The sequence below is a fragment of the Carcharodon carcharias genome, chromosome 4 (genome assembly GCF_017639515.1).
Source record: "Carcharodon carcharias isolate sCarCar2 chromosome 4, sCarCar2.pri, whole genome shotgun sequence".
NCBI lineage: Eukaryota > Metazoa > Chordata > Chondrichthyes > Lamniformes > Lamnidae > Carcharodon > Carcharodon carcharias.
Window position 1 is genome coordinate 185,822,733 of NC_054470.1, and position 17,401 is coordinate 185,840,133.

Here is a 17,401-nt window from a genome sequence, read left to right on the forward strand (position 1 = left end):
ACCAACTTCGGCAGTGAATTCCAGACGCCCACCACCCTCTGGTTGATAAAGCTTGTCCTCAAGTCCCCTTTAATCCTTCAACCAATCTACACCCCCTGGTAATTGACCCCTCAGTTAGGGGGAACAGGTCTTTCCTGTCTGCCCTACCTAGGCCCCTAATAATTTTGTACACCTCCATGAGGTCACCCCTTAGCCTCCTCTGTTCTAAGGAAAACAACCCCAACCTATCTAATCTTTCCACATGGCTGAAATTTCCAAGCCCTGGCAACATGCTTGTAAATCTCCTCTCTATGTTCTCCAGAGCAATCATATCCTTCCTGTAACATGGTGATCAGAACTGTACTAAAAAATTCCACCTGTGGCTTTTTATATAGCATTTTATACAATTCCATCATTACATCCCTGCTTTTGTATTCAATGCCTCATCTAGTAAAGGAAAGTATTCCATGTACCTTCTTTACTATCTTATCTACCTGTCCTGCCACCTTTGGGGACCTGTGGACATGCACCCCAAGGTCTCTCACTTCCTCAACCCCTCTCATTATTTGTGTATTCTCTTGGTTTGTTTGCCTTCCCCAAATGTATTACCTCATGATTCTCTGGATTGAATTCCCTTTGCCACTTTTCCACCCGTTCAACCAAACCATTGATATCCTTCTGGAGGCTACAGCTCTCCTCTTCAACTACACAGCCTATTTTTGTGTCATCTGCAAATTTCCCAATCGTGCCTCCCACATTTAAGTCTAAATCATTAATATTGACCACAAACACTAAGGGCGCCAACTCTGAGCCCTGTGGAACACCACTGGAAACCGCTTTCCATTCGCAAAAATATCCATCAACCACTACCCTTTGTTTCCTGTCACTGAGCCAATTTTGGATCCAACTCGCCACCTTCCCCTGTATCCCATGGGCTTTTACTTTTCTGACCAGCCTGCCATATGGGGCCTTGCCAAATGCGTTACTAGAATTCATGTAGACAACATCCACTGCATTACGCTCATTAAATCTACTTCTTCAAAAAATTCAATTAAGTTAATAAGACATGACTTTCCCTTAACAAATCATGCTGATTATCCCTGAGCAATCAGTGCCTTTCTAAGTGACAGTTTATCCTCTGTCTCAGAATTGATCCTAACAATGGGGGAAGCAATGATGTTGTTGCTGGACTAGTCATCCAGAGACCTGGGGTAATGCCTTGGGGATCTGGGTTTGAATACTGCAATGGCAAATGGTGGAATTTGCGTTCAATAAAAAATCTGGAAGTAAAAGTCTAATAATGGCCGTGAAACCATTGCCGATTGTTGTAAAAACCCATCTGGTTCATTCGTGTCCTTTAGGGAAGGAAGTCTGTCCTTACCTGGTCTGGCCTACATGTGACTCCAGACCCACAGCAATGTGGTTGACTCATAAATGCCCTCTGAACAAGGGAAATTTGGGATGGGCGATAAATGCTGGCCTAGCCAGCGACACCCACATCCCATGAACAAAGTCAGACTGACCAGCCCCAAATTATCTGATCTATCCCTCACACCCTTTTTAAACAATGGTACAATGTTCGCAGACCTCCAAACCTCTGGCCCTTAATTGGCTCGCCCACTCAAAATGGCAGCGGGGCCCATTTCAGCTGCTTGCCCACCTGCCCATCAAGGGCAAAATTCTGCCCAGAGAGTTGGGATAAGGGGGGTATTTTCAGGATGGCAATTGTTGCTAGTGGAGTGCCACAGGGATCAGTGCTAGGGCCTCAATTATTTACAATATATATTAATGATTTAGATGAGGGAAGTGAATGTACTATCGCCAAGTTTGCAGATGACACAAAAATAGGTGGGAAGGCAAGTGGTGAGGATGACACAAAGAGTCTACAGAGGGATTTAGACAGGTTGAGTGGGCAAAAACTTGGCAGATAGAAAATAATGTGGGAAAATGTGAGGTTATGCACTTTGGCAGGCAGAATAGAGGAGCTGAATATTATTTACATGGGGAAAGGCTGCAGAAAGCAGCAGCACAGAGGGATTTGGGAGTCCTCATGCATGAATCCCAAAAAGCTAATATACAAGTTCAGCAGATAATAGGGAAGGCAAATGGAATGTTGGTCTTTATTTCAAAGGGAATGGGGTATAAAAAGAGGGAAGTCTTGCTAAAACTACACAAGGCATTAGTTAGGCTGTACCTAGAATATTGTGAACAGTTTTGGTCCCCTTATCTAAGGAAAGATATACTGGCATTGGAGGCAGTCCAGAGAAGGTTCACTTAGTTGAAGTTTAGAAAGACCTTATTGAAACATGTAAGATTCTTAGGGGGCTTGACAGGGTAGATGCTGAGGTTGTTTCCCCCTATGAAAGAGTCTAGGACCAGAGGGCATAATCTCAGAAGAAAGGGTTACCTATTTAAGACAGAGATGAGGAAGAATTTCTTCTCTCTGAGGGTGATGAATCTGTTGAATTCTTTATTGCAGAGGGCTGTACAGTCTAGGTCATTAAGTATATTCAAAGCTGACATAGACAGATTTTTAATCAGTAAGGGAAACAAGGGCTATGGGGGAAAGGCAGGAAAGTGGAGTTGAGGATTATCAGATCAGCCATGATCTCATTGAATGGCAGAGCAGACTCGATGGGCTGAATAGCCGCCTTTTCTGTTCCTACGTCTTATGGTCTTAAAGCCTCCAACACTGCAGCACTCCCTCAGTGATAGCCTGGATTATGTGCTCAAGTCTTTCTGGTGAGACTCGAATACACAACCTTCTGATTCAGAAATGACAGTGAGCCATATCTATTCGGAAATAAAAGTATAAGAGATATCTTTAGAATAAAATGGGAAGCCATTTTGTAAAACAGTCTCTCACCAAAGGTAGACACATTCTCAAGATGATAAATAAATGCAGCAGCAGGAAGACATCACAAGGAAGTGCAGTTTTGTGTTTATTAGCACCCTATCACATTTTCAATCATTTCATACACAATGCATTACTGTAACCCTGTGTAAGAAAATGTGAAATAAAAATGGATGTAGCTTTCACAGTTTTGAATCAGAACAAAAACTACTGGCACAGAAAGAAAATGCCTGACTGAGCGCTGTTGTTTTTTTGCTTAATTTCTTCCCACCATCCCTCCTGAAGGATCGGGTTCCAGAGGCTCAGTGTTCTCCAGTTTCTTAGCAAGTGGCCACTCTTCATGCCTACTGGCACAGAATCGATGGGCTAAATGGTCTCCTTGTGTGCTGTACTATCCTACGATTCTATAAATCTAATTAATCATTGTCAACAAGTTCGTAGGCATCACAGAGAAGCCAGATCCTATCCAAGTAGCTGCGCATTCCAGGGCAGATAACGGACAGTGAAGGTGCGAAGCTGATTGTGATGTTTCTGTTGCCGGCCAAGCATTCATTGTCACTGGGTCAAAACTGTGAAACTGACGACCTAATAGTGCTGCGGGAGTAAGAATGTGGACTGTGGCGGACCAAGAAGGCCCATCACCTTCCTAATAAACGCAACAAGGGATGAGCAGTAAACGCTGGTTTTTTCAACAACAGTGTCAACAACTTGCATTATGTAAGCACCTTTCACACAGTGAGTGAACTGTCCCAAGGAGCTACATGTAGGGTTATAAAACAAACTTTGACTCTGGACCTTAAAAGGATATACTAGGGTAGATGGCCAAAATGTTGATCAAAGAGGTAGGAAGATTAAGGAAGAGAATTCCAAAGCAAAGCACAATCACCAATGGTGGAGCAATTAACATCGTGAATGCTGAAGAAGCCAGAAATAGAGGAGCGCAAAAATTCTAGAGGGTTATGGGTGATTACAGAGATAGGGAGATTGAGACCATGGAGCGATTTGAAAACAAGGGGGAGAATTTTAAAACTGAGGCATCGTGAACAGAATCCGATGTAGGCTTCTGGTGCGAGTTAGGAAACAAGCAGCAGAGTTCAAGCAGACAGAGGGGAGCATGTGGGAGGCTGGCCAGGAGTGATTGGAATATTCAAATTTGGGGATAACAAATGCATGTTTGAGACTTACAGCAGCTGAACTGGCAGAGGGATAGAGTCGGGAAATGTTAGGCAGGTGGAAAGAAGAGGTCTTAGTAACGGCATGGATGGACACATTGAATTTTATTTCAGGGTTAAATACAAAACTAAGGGCAGAGGTTTCCACCCGTCGGGGTTGGGGGGGGGGGGTTCTGCGGGCAGGGGCAGGCGTAGGCGTGAACTCGATCAGCACGCCCGATCGGAGACGCGCCGCCATTTTAGGTGGGCGGGCCAATTAAGGCCCGCCCATCGTGACGCTCGTCCGGAAGCGCTCAGCGCTCCCTGTGTGGGAGGGGGGGTTTCCCTGAGTGGTTTCCTGCGCGCGAAAAAGCGCAGAGATCCCCCCCCCCACCGAGGCACGGAGGTGCCTCAGGGAGTTCAGTTTAAGGTATTAAAATTTAAATAAGGGAGAAAAAAAACCTTTTAAAACATGCCCTGTCATGTGATAGTGTCACATGAGCTGGGACATGTCAATGAATTTTTTCAAAAATTTTTATTTAATTAATAAATCCTTCATGAAACCTCAATCCTGCCTGTGGATGAGGTTCTATGAAAAATGCGAAGGCCATCTGGGCTCTTCACCTGCCCTCCAAGCTTAAGACCATAAGACATAGGAGCAGAAATTAGGCCATTCGGCCCATCGAGTCTGCTCCGCCATTCAATCATGGCTGATAAGTTTCTCAACCCCATTCTCCCGTCTTCTCCCCGTAATCTTTGATCCCCTTACCAATCAAGAACCTATCTATCTCGGTCTTAAATACACTCAATGACCTGGCCTCCACAGCCTTCTGTGACAATGAATTCCATAGATTCACCACTCTCTGGCTAAAGAAGTTTCTCCTCATCTCTGTTCCAAAAGTCTTCCCTTTACTCTGAGGCTGTGCCCTCAGGTCCTAGTCTCTCCTACTAATGGAAACATCTTCCCCACGTCCATTCTATCCAGACCTTTCAGTATTCTGTAAGTTTCAATCAGGTTCCCCCCTCATCCTTCTAAACTCCAAGTATAGACCTAGAGTCCTCAAACATTCTTCATACGTTAAGCCTTTCATTCCTGGGATCATTCTTGTGAACCTCCTCTGGACCCTCTCCAGAGCCAGAACATCCTTCCTGAGATACGGAGCCCAAAATTGCTCACAATATTCTAAATGTGGTCTGACCAGAGCCTTATAAAGCCTCAGCAGCACATCCCTGCTTTTATATTCTAATCCTCTCAAAATAAATGCCAATATTGCATTTGCCTTCCTAACTACTGACTCAACCTACAAGTTAACCTTAAGAGAATCCTGCACTAGGACACCCAAGTCCCTTTGCACTCCAGATTTCTGAATTCTCTTCCCATTTAGAAAATAGTCTATGCCTCTATTCTTCCTACCAAAGTGCATGACCTCACACTTCTCCACGTTGTATTCCATCTGCCACTTCTTTGCCCATTCTCCTAACCTGTCCAAATCCTTCTGCAGCCTCCCCGCATCCTCAATATTACCTGTCCCTCCACCTATCTTTGTATCATCTGCAAACTTAGCCAGAATGCCCTCAGTTCCTTCATCTAGATCTTTAATGTATAAAGTGAAAAGTTGTGGTCCCAACACTGACCCTTGCGGAATTCCACTAGTCACCGGCCGCCATCCTGAGAAGGACCCCCTTATCCCCACTCTCTGCCTCCTGCCAGACAGCCAATCTTCTATCCATGCTAATACCTTGCCTCTAACACCATGGGCTCTTATCTTACTGAGTAGCCCCCTGTGCGGCACCTTGTCAAAGGCCTTGTGGAAGTCCAAGTAGTAACATCCATTGGCTCTCCTTTGTCTAACCTACTCGTTACCTCCTCAGAGAATTCTAACAGATTTGTCAGGCATGACCTCCCCTTGATGAAACCATGCTGACTTTGCCTGATTTTACCACGCACTTCCAAGTGTTCTGAAATCTCATCCTTAATAACGAACTCTAAAATCTTACCAACGACCGAGGTCAGGCTAATCGGACTGTAATTTCCTGTCTTTTCCCTCACTCCCTTCTTAAACAGGGGGGTTACATTAGCAATTTTCCAGTCCTCTGGGACCCTCCCTGACTCCAGTGATTCTTGAAAGATCACCACTAATGCCTCCACTATCTCTTCAGCTATCTCCTTCAGAACTCTGGGGTGTAATCCATCTGGCCCAGGTGATGTATCCACCTTCAGACCTTTCAGTTTTCCTAGCAACTTCTCCTTGGTAATGGTAAGGTTGGACGGGCAGCTCAGTTCGGTATTTTAATTAGTTCTTAACAGGCCTTAATAAGCCTTTGACAGTTCGGCGGGCGCGCAGCGGAGACGGCTGTGTGCCCACCGAACTGAGGATCAGAATGAAGCACGGTAACATCGAGACACCCGCCCGACGTCAATGTGCATCATCTTACATGTCAGCGAGTGGGCCCCGCCCCAGCTCACTGACAGGAAAATGCTGCCCTAAGGTTGCGAATAACTGACTCAGCCTCATACAGTTGCCAGGCAGAGGGATGGAGTCAGTGGCTAGGGACCAAAGACAATGGCTTCAGTATTCCCAATATTAAGTTCATATCTCCAGAATTAATTTATAAACAGCCTGAAATCAGATAATTTAATATTCAAAAATAGAACCTAGGACCTTCTGCCCTGCATGATTCTGATTTAGTCTTCAGATTGAATAATAAAAGAATAAATTCAACATTGCAAAATACCACAAGATGTGGCAATATCTCAAAAAAAACTCCCAACAAAGGTTTACAGTTTTGACAGAGAATTTAATACAATATATTATACAATCAAACTTTCACAGTAACCATAATTAAGCTCACCTTAAGGACCTGAAATTCTAACACATCAAATATAAATAAAAAACATCCAGGATCAGTATTAAGTACAGTTCTAGGCAACATCACAGGTTAACAAAGACGAAGCATTCTTCATTAACCGAAAGCAAGGCAACAGATAACAAGCTGGATACAGGAGCCAACCTCACGGGCTCTTGCTGTAAAATCTTCCACTATATCTGGCAGGTGTGAGGATGGAGAGGAAGTCTCACCAACTACTGTAGACACTACAGTTTCCATGTAAAAGCAGAAAATGCCAGAGATACACGGTAGGCATTCTTTACCCAGAGATCGGAGAGGACGAGAAACTTGCTACCACAAGGAAGATTTGAGGCAAACAGCATAAATGCGTTAAAAGAGAAATGAGATAAATGCACAAGGCAGAAAGGAATAGAAGGTTATGCCAATAGGGTGGGAGGAGTGTGCAGGCAGCATAGATGCTGGAACAGACCTGTTGGGCTGAATGGCTTGTTTCAGTTCTGAGAATTTTATGTAGGACACATCAATATCCAAGAAGAAGAAAAGTAGCCTATCATTTCCAGATTTGACAGAGCCAAATTTGGTCATCTTCTATATCCCAAAAGAGAAATGCCTTTTCGTTTATTAGCTTGTCTTCTCCTTTGACAGCTGCTGACACTCTGCATTTCTCTTTTTAATTTGAGGCTTCCAGCATTGCACAGTCTTTATTATTATTTTTAAAATTCACAGTTATTGACTATGTGGAGTTGAAAAATCAATCCAACACTTCCTCAAAATGCTGCAATTTTAATCTTTTAATAGCATCTTGCATAAGAGAGTTGTTGAATTCTGTGTGGATTTCATTATTTGGAGACTCTGTAAAATCCACACAATTTTTTTTCCTATGCAGATTTTCTTGATTTTCTACATTTCTTTGCTAAATTAATGGTCCAGGATGTACGATTGATTGCAAGGAAGCAATTAACTGATAACACTCAATCATTTTGAAAATAGCTCACACTGAGTTTACATTTTTCTCTCTCACACAAGCTCGAGGTCTATTAAAAATGCTCACCAAGTTTCAGTCTCCTATCAGAAGCATGACAAAACAAGATGGGATCTGCTAATCAAATCCTTCTAATTCTGTACATAGACAGTGTAGGCTACCATTATATTCAAATTTTCGGAGGCGTAGTGCAAACTTCAAGTCATTTAAAAAGTTACATCTATTTTTCAAGAAAGTTTATATTTAGTCTGATAAATCCTTAAAAACAACTACTTAGGAGATGCTTTGTAAAATAAGTATCCTAAAATAAATAGACTAATTTCTTAAAAAAGCTGATGCATGAATAATGCCAGTTTTGCCAGAGTTGTATCATTTGAAGCCAATTTAGTTGAAACTGATGATCCCAATCATTTGTAAACCCGCCTTAATGGTCATAATAATGTGAATTCAAAGTGCTAAAACTAAACTTTAAACACATTCAAGATAGCTTCAATAGCAGGACCCAACCATTGATATCAACAGTAAAAAAAAAATTGCCTGAGGATGAAACACATTTTGCCACAATAACTTACTAAAAATTAGAGAGAAAAAAAAACTTGTGAATGATTCCAGTTAGAATAATTCCAATTAATTGTAGGTGAGCATTAAAACAGTGGTGAGAGTCAGACTGGAACACTCTTAACCCAGAGCTGACACATATGCAATTATTTGCACTGTACTATGTCCATAATGTTTATGTGCCTTTAAACATACAACAGAGCCAATTAACAAATGACTACCATGCATCTTCTTGTCATGAAAGGGAGGTGTAGCGATCAAGCTCCATTTAAGCAAAATCAAGCTGTTCTTCATTAACAGACCCTCAGAACTTCCTTAAAAGACTTGTTTGAAAAATAAAACAAAATAGATAAAAGTTGCTTCCTCCACAAACTGCTAACCTCAGACTCCAATTATTTCTTACATGCCTTGTCAAAACATATGAGAAGTGCTTTTTTCTTAAACTTTTGATTTTGGTTTTGTACCTTCGCATTTGGTGCATGTTGTGGACAGTCTGCTCTCAGTGTGAACACTACACTTAGTGCTTTTCTGACCAGGTTCACTCTCTCAATCTGGAATCTCTCCTCATATGGGTAACTGCCTGCTTCACTGGTGAAGGCGTTCGCACAAAGCGAGATCCCAGGGCCTTTCAGCTTTCCCAGTGTAGAAGTGGTTAAGAGGTCCAGAAAATGAGCAGAGCTGAACTTAAATGTAAACTCGCACAAGACTCGAGCTGCAAATCGTTCTGAAACAAACTGTATTCCATATTAAGATGCAACCCCGGAGGTGTGTGTAGGAGATGGCTTGCTTCAGTGCAGTTCAGGAGACACCAACAAATCAATGAATGAGCAAAGTGATTCAAGTGTGGTAAAAATAATCATTTATATAACATATTTTCCACCACCACTATATCTTTATCCTTTAATAGCACTTCTCAACAACTAAAAAATCTGAAATGTGGAAATATTTAGGCATAGAACTTTTTTTTTAAAAAGTAATGGACATCAGATTTAATACTGAAGTGGGCCACTCTTGAGAACCTCCTACATCAGAGGAGCTTTCATTGCCAACTGAACTGCAAAAAGATGCTGTTGTTTTAGTTTTCCTTCTGCGATGCTGATGAGCTGAAATCTTTGGAGCGGTCAGATCGCTGTGCTCTTTAACAGGCGGACCTCTTCCTCACTTTCCTTGGGATCCTCCTCAATGGTGTTCAGTTGAACATGATTGACTCGGGGTCTTGGTCTGCCATTTGAGCCATGTGACGGAGGATGTCCTTTTTCGTTATAATGCCAAGGAGACGCCTGAAAGGCACAAATGGAAGAATACTGTTCAGTGGGAGGATGGGAACTGCAGCACCGGCAGCGACAGGTACAGGACAGGACAGGATAGGAAAAAAGCGGGTGGAAAATGACAGGGGAAATGATGCTAATCCCATCGGCGAAGATGGCTCCAAAACTCCAGTAGAAACGCCTGGAAATTTGATAACGAAAGAAACAATATTTCAGGTTTATTTTGTTAATTTCATTGGTTCAAATAAGCATAGTGTGTGGTATTAGCAGCAAGATTTGGCAAGGAGATGGGGCAATTCCTACAAAATTATTAAGGGGAAGAAAGCAGAATGGAGGAAAAAAAAGGGCCGCAACACCTATTGATCTGGTTAGTATTCTAACAGCTGCAGGATGCATGAAACGTGAATTATGAACAAACTTAGCATGAAGCATCTTTGGATACGGGGTGAGGGAGGAGAAATACTGCACTGATTATTCCTACAACTAATTGGATTAGCTAACATTTGGCGAAAGCAAATCATAGGTGCCTAAACCTGGGGAGGGGAGTCAATACTTGATACGTACCAAATTCCACTGTAAAACACCAAACAAACTGGAAGATGCAGGCTATGAGCTGAACAGGCTCTTACACTGTAGGAGTCTCGACTGTCAGCTATAAAGCATAAAGCATAATGTGCATGCAACTACATTTGTAAAGTGACAAAGCATGAGAAGCAAAAACTCAAAAAAAAAACCCCAATTTTAAAATTTAACAGCAAAATCAATTTAATCACAAAGTATGAATACTAGCCGGAATCTATAATAACTTGTTATATAAAAAAACCATTGTGCACAATTTAAAAAATAAATGCACAGATTTGCAATAAAAATTTTCTCTGTAGTACTCCCAGCCATGCTAAATGACACACTAAATGACGCAGTCATTATTCGTTTGTGTTTTCAACAAATATTGCATTTTCTGCTTGTGTGGAACATGAACAACAGAGTAGGCCACCCTGGCTAAATAGCCTGCTTCTGAGCAGTAAATTATATGAAGTAACTAAAAGACAACCAAGACATGGCAGTCCAAGGTCGGGTTAATGATTTATGGTGGTGAGGGACCTTGGTTGGGGTGTGCATCATAAATTCTCAAAGATTAGGCCAGTTACTAGTGCCCTGCACTGTTCAATGGTGGGCAGATGGACTGGGCTTTGATCCAGGACAGTACAGGCAATATGTGAAGAAGCAAAAAAGTCACATGAAAGTAAAGGAGGATAGCTCACCTTGGTAGATCTACCTGCAGTTTTACTACATTGGTGCTGGAGCAGACACCCACAAGCCTCCCCTTTTTAATCACACCTGGGCCTGTTATTGGGACAGACAGCTCCAATCTCTACTCTTGGAATCACCAATCATTTGGTCCCTAGACTTGTTAGAGGGTGCCAAGGTTGATCTCACTTGTATATTGTCTGCCAGCGGCCACAGGGTGCCACAGGCAGCACACGACCGATGATTTTAACATGACTATTCGTCTGGATCATGACCAAATGGCCTAGCCACAAACTCAGTTAAAAACAGTGAAGTGGAGCCAGTCTGAAGGTGGGGAAAAATGAAGTGAAGCAATTTTGACCTAACCTAGCCATCAGGCAACTGACGGACCGGGTACAATGCTGGCTTTAACCCCCTGCCCGAGTTTACTCTCCACCGAAGTCAACAGGGTATGATCTTGAGCCGGGTGCAAAAACAGCATTCCACCCAATCCTGTGGGCTCCCTGCCTGACAAGTTAAGTTGAAATTGACCCCATTACTCAACAAATACCTGAGTTACCTTTTGAAGGCACTAAAGATGTTTCTTCTACTCAGAGGTCAATAGGATGGTTTCAGCATTGAGCTAGTGCTTCAGGCCAGTGTGCTTGGGTCACCAGGCATAACTGCATCTCAGCACCAGCACACCGAAATTATTTTGATGCATTTACAAGGTGACACCAGTGTAGGCATATTATATGTGAGCTAGGAAAAGACCTGCTGGTCATCAAGCCTGCTCTGCATCATGATGGCTAAGAGCATCATGACGAAACACTGCTAACCAGCTCCTTCCCAACCTCCTCTTTCATTCCCAGTCATGCAATGCCCTGGAGCGGCAAAAAAAAAGACAAATTCTGCGGCCAATGAGGGGAAAGATACTCTGGAAAATTCCTCCCTGATTCAGAGAAAACTGTGCCTCCCACCACACAAAACTCAACCCAGCTGTTCAAGAAGCTAGCTCACCACCACCATCTCAAGGGGTTATCTAGGGATGGGCAATAAATGCTGGCCTTTTTAACTATGCAAGAATAAATTTTTTAAAAGATTTACAATTGATCCTGCCATTGAGTGTGGGACTGAGTGCAGAGAGTGAACAGGGCTATTGCAACCCCTTCAGATGTGATTCTGAGACCTTCCACCTTCAGCAAGGAGGAATTAACCCTGCTGTGTCAGCACTCCAAAAAATGTATATTTTCATTTGTCAATGAATAATAATGTTAAAATATATACAGACACATGGTGGCTTATAAATCAAAAGAGGCTGCAATTGCAGAAAAACAAGAACCAGACACTTTCGTCTAGCTACTCGCTTTCCTTTTGTTGCAGCAGTGGTCAAACAAATAGTGCAATAGAAAATGAGCACATGGTCAGACTGGGCTCACTTAAAGCACATGGCTGAGAGAAAATAAAAGAGCAAACAATCTGTACCCCACAACTTTCTCAGCCGGTAATAAAAAGTCACTGATAGTCGGGAATTTAATCCAGCAATCGCTTGCATTTAAAAAGCACCTTTAACATAACAAAACATCCCCAAGGTGACTAACAAGAGTGGTAACAATAAAAGCATTTTTGACACCAAGGGGGAGATATCAGGTCAGATGACCAAAAGCTTTGTCAAAGAGGCAGGTGCTGAGGAACATCTTGAAAGAGAGAAAGGTAAAAAGACAGGCTTAGGGAAGGAATTTCAGAACGCAGCTGAAAGTACAGTCACCAATGGTAGAGACATTAAAACAGGGGATATGCAAGGGGGAATTGGAGGAACAGAGAACTCGAAGGCTCATACGACTGGAAGTGGTTACAGATAGGGAGAAATGAAGCCTTGGCGGGATTTGAGAACAAGGGGGGATTTTAAAATTGAATTGTTAGACCTAGAGTCGGTATAGGTCAGCAGGAACAGGGGTGGTGGGTAAACAAGGCTCAGGAGTGAGTTAACATACAGGCAGCAGAGCTTTGTATGAGCATAACTTTATGTAGGGTGGAAGATGAGAGACCATCAGGAGAATCGACAAGTCTAGAAGAAAGGCATTGATGAGGGTTCCAGCAGGTGAAGCAGAATTGGAATTGGGCGACATTATGGAGTAGGAAATGGGCAGTCTGACCGATGGAGCAGATATGTAGTTGGAAGCTCACCTTGGCGTCAAACACAAACCAAGGCTGAGTGTGGGTTTGGCTCAGTTTCAGACAGTTGACAGGGATGGAAGGAGTGGTCAAGGAACAGAATCTTATGGCAGGGACCAAGACAATGGCCTCATTCTTCTCAATATTTAGTTGGAGGAAATTTTGGCTCATTCAATAGTTTTATTCAGGAGCATATAAAAATTAAACAAAGGCTTCTTCACAGCAACACAGTTTTGATACGACTATATGATTATTATAGTTCCAGTTTTGTAGTCAATTATCATCACAGCTACTCCCATATACAAAAGAATTCTGAGTAAGTGGGACTTTCAATAGTTTTCATATCACGGTTTCATGCTTCCTCTCACTGCAGTTTTTTTTTAATAGTTTACTCCTCTAATTAGCAGATCTGCCATGACTAATCACCAATGGTTCGACGTGCTGTTTTAGTTGCTCGAGGTGTTCTAATATGTTCTTCTTTGTGATGATCCCCAAGATATTCCTGAAACAGACCATGTTATGCTAATGACTGCGTTTTGCAATAAAAAGAAGCAAATCATGTTTGTACAGCAGCAAATAGGTTGCAGGAAATAATTCAGAGCAAATTGCACAACACAAATGCAGCAAATGAAATGCATAAAAGCTAAAAAGAAAAATAACTTCCCCTGTGCAGTTTTAAACTTTTGAATCAAGCGTAACGCCCCCCATAGTCAATAGAAATTGATAGCTGTGTCTTATTAATTTAGGTGATTAGGATTATAGGATATGGTTACACTATTGGTGCTATGTTTGTTACAGTGTTGTAGTCTCTAGGCCTCCGACTTGTAATTGTAAGTGTTATTCCATCAGCTACATTCTTTGCCTTTGAAATTATGCTGTAATGTGCTAATACCTAATATACTAACTACCTCAATTAAAAATATGTGAAAGCATTAAAAAACTTTAAGTTAGTATCAACATGGTGCAATTTAAGACATTATTTATGAAATCTCACTTCAGTGGTCACAATCTTATGTGACTACACCGATGTGGTATGCTCAATGAGGTATATATTCTAGATGGAAAACACAAATTGCCTGAGATTAGACTTTTTTAAAAATAGGGGAGAGGGTGGTGTGGAGAAATGTGTACAATACCTTTGGAGTTCTCATCAAAAATTTTAATCTCACTTCAGTATCAACATTGTTGTACTCAGATTTATATAGACTTATTGATACTTGTTTCTGAAACAGTCATTAAGAACAATTCTTCCCCCATCCTATTTGATAAGTCACAGCAGTGTTAGCATCTCAGGCTGAGCAAGAAATAAAGAATGGCTAAAAACTGAAGGAGTTAGAGCTGGCCATTCAGTTACACCAGTAGCATATGGTAATGACAACCTGTACCAGTTAGTCAAAAGCAGTGAATTTAGAGCATTGCATTGAATGGTTCTGCTAAGAACAGCATGAACTGGAATTAAGATCAGAAGTGCAAGCAGCTCGGGGACACAGACTGATACAGCATAGGCACAGTCGCACTACTCCTTATACAATGCAAAATCATTGATGGTAACAATCCTGTTAGGGGAAGCAATGAACAGAAATCAGGCCCTGGACAAATGACGGTCACTTCACCAGATGCAGGGCAGTGGGACAGTGGGGGAGGCAATCACAGGAGTGCAAGTCATTCTGGGCTGCTCTTGCAGATCTCCAGACAATCGTCTGCAGCTCCAGAAATCTCTCAGCAGATTCTTGGCCACCCGTCAACAGAGAAAGGCAACAATGGATGAAAAGCAGACAGAAAAGGCCAAAACAGAATATTTAATAAAAAAAATCACCAAAGCACTGATTGACCTTTTTTTATTCACCAGATCAAAGCCCACTGCAACTGCTCCTGAAATTATTATTAAAAGACGAGAAGAGTTATTGCCAGAAAATAGTTACTTGCCTGAAATACTTTTCAAGAGATCAGTTCTAAGAACACATTAAATTTTCCTGAAACCCATTTTGCACTTCCTCCCCACAAGCACCTAATTCTTGAACAGATTCTTGTTAAAAATGATACAACTCAACATTTAAAATGAATGAAGAATCTGATCTTTCACCATGTACACTACAAGAATACCGTAGCGCCTACACTTCAAAAGTATTTAATTGGTTTACAGTGCTCTGGGACACCTGAAGTCATGAAACGCATTAAATGAATGCAAGTCTTTTTCTTTTCATGAAACGCAATGACTTCAGGTGGATTTCACAGACAGATAATATTCTACTACAGATCTAAGCCAGATTCAGATTCAGTAACTTATAGTAGGGTTCTGATAACTTGTCGCTCGAGGAACTTAGGTTAATTTTTAATTTAACTTTTCCACCAGTTTCTGATGGAATTGGGTGTGAGTTGGTTTTACTTCTGCACCCGATATTACTCCATTCACTTCAATAGTGTGTTACATCAGGCGGAGGTGCAAAACCCAATTTTAGTAGTTTCCCCGATTAGCAGTTTAGGTTAAAACTGCCCCCCAACATGTGCTACATAACTTGCTACACTATTTGAGAAAATTCCTTTCTTGAAGTGAATGATAAAGTAGTGGAATGATATATTCCCCTGTTGTCCCATGTTCACCAGCTTTCTAACCCTAACGTATAGAATTCAAAATTTTCACCATCAATGACACATACCTCCGTGGGTTTGGTCGATCCAATCTCCAGCCCTGTGTGCCCAAATTATGTCCTCCCCTCTTTGAATTCTGCTTTTCTGTACATTATCTACCCTGCACTGTGAGTAACCTAGCTTTTCACCTCTGTCCTGAACCCTAGAATTATTTTCCCAAATCCCTCCGCCTCATTATATCTGTTTTCTACTTTGGGAGTGTCTACCTGCAGAGTTCTGCTTTTTGCCACTCTTCCTAAAGTTTAACCCTATTCCCATCCAGATCTGAATCCCCCTCCCTTTCCAATCGCAAGTGCGCCACAGTAAAGGTATTTTAATAATGCCAGACATTGCTGTTCTAAGTTCATGTCATACTATGTAGGTGACTCGCTATCCCTTTTCAATCTCTAGCGCTATAAATGTAGCTGTGTGTAGAAATGAATGCTATCTCTTTTACTGTAAAAACTTCCAAATCAACATAATTCAGAACAGAAAACGCTTCAGAATACTGGTGCTACAATTAAAATATTTTGACATTAAAAGGTTAATACAATAATTAATAGAATCAGACATATGTGATAACTACTACTTGAAGAGTAACAACTTCGAGATGCACAACTCCAGTTTTGATGAGATATTACAGAAAAACAAAAATAAACTGAGTAGATATCAGTGGAAAAGTATAGCAAGATTAGAACAAAAATCAACAGCCTTTTCATTTACAAAAGCAAAATACTGCAAATGCTGGAAATCTAAAATAAAAACAAAAAAAAAATGCTGGAAATGCAGGTCTTGCACCATAGTTTCAGGTTGAGATGATCTTTCGTCAGAGCTCATATATGATGGAAAGTCAAGTTGACCTGAAACACTGGGCAGAGTTTTTGCCGTCGGCAAGCAGGGGGTGGGGCCTGCTCGCTGACGTGTAAAATAACGTGGGATGATGTCGGGCAGAACCCCCTACGTCATCCTGCCCCATTGAAATTTTCAGGAAGGCGGGGGCACAGCAAAATCAGCTGCGGGCCCACCAACCTGTCAATGGCCAATTGAGGCCATTGACAGGATCGTTTAAACAATTGAAGGGCCTGCCCGTCCAACCTTAACGTTGGCAGGTTGGCCAGGAGCCCCGGCGACAAATAAAAAAAACATGAAAAGCTCATCCAGCAGCGGGATGAGGTTTCATGCAGGGTTCTAAAAAGTTTAATAAACTTTTACTGTAATGTATGAACATGTCCCATCTCATGTGACATTGTCACATGGGGGGGGGGGGGGAACATGTTAGGGAATTTTTTTTTTCTATTTTTAATCTTTTTAAAAGTGTAAGCGATCTCCCTGAGGCTGCACTTAGCCACAGGGAGATGTGCACTCATTCGTGCACATGCATGAAAGAGCACACTCTCGCTTTTGGGGAATCCCCCACCCGCTCCCACAGGCGGATGTCACATGTCATGCTGGGCGGGCCTTAATTGGCCCACCCACGTAAAATGGCAGCGGGGCCCACTTCTCCAGCAGGGATCAGCTCCCCGCCCACCGGAGATTGGGCCAGGCCCACCCGCCCGGCAGGCAGAAAATTCTGCCCATTAACTCTGTTTCCCTCCACAGATGCTGCCAGATCTCCTGACCCTTTTAATTTAATTAATTTCACAATCATGTCATTCTCACCATAATGTCAAATAAAATAAAACTGATGACATTGTTTATGAGAAGTGTTTCTTAATTGCAATGGCAGAAT

At 42.0% G+C, this 17,401-nt stretch overlaps 1 protein-coding gene across 7 annotated transcripts in view; it reads right to left on the reverse strand.

Annotated features, from left to right (window-relative positions):
• Positions 1 to 6,762: 6,762 nt before the first annotated feature.
• Positions 6,763 to 17,401, reverse strand: part of clcn3 (chloride channel 3) — a 185,833-nt gene continuing 175,194 nt past the window's right edge. For 5 of the 7 annotated variants that reach the window (XM_041185772.1, XM_041185773.1, XM_041185778.1 and 2 more), the window contains 2 exons: positions 13,471 to 13,546; positions 6,763 to 9,654 (listed from right to left, as the gene is read on the reverse strand). In XM_041185772.1, the coding sequence (XP_041041706.1) occupies positions 9,496 to 9,654; positions 13,471 to 13,546 (235 nt within the window). In that variant the 3' untranslated portion in view covers positions 6,763 to 9,495. The remainder of the gene's footprint in view (positions 9,655 to 13,470; positions 13,547 to 17,401) is intronic. The other 2 variants (XM_041185775.1, XM_041185779.1) reach the window with 1 other exon arrangement.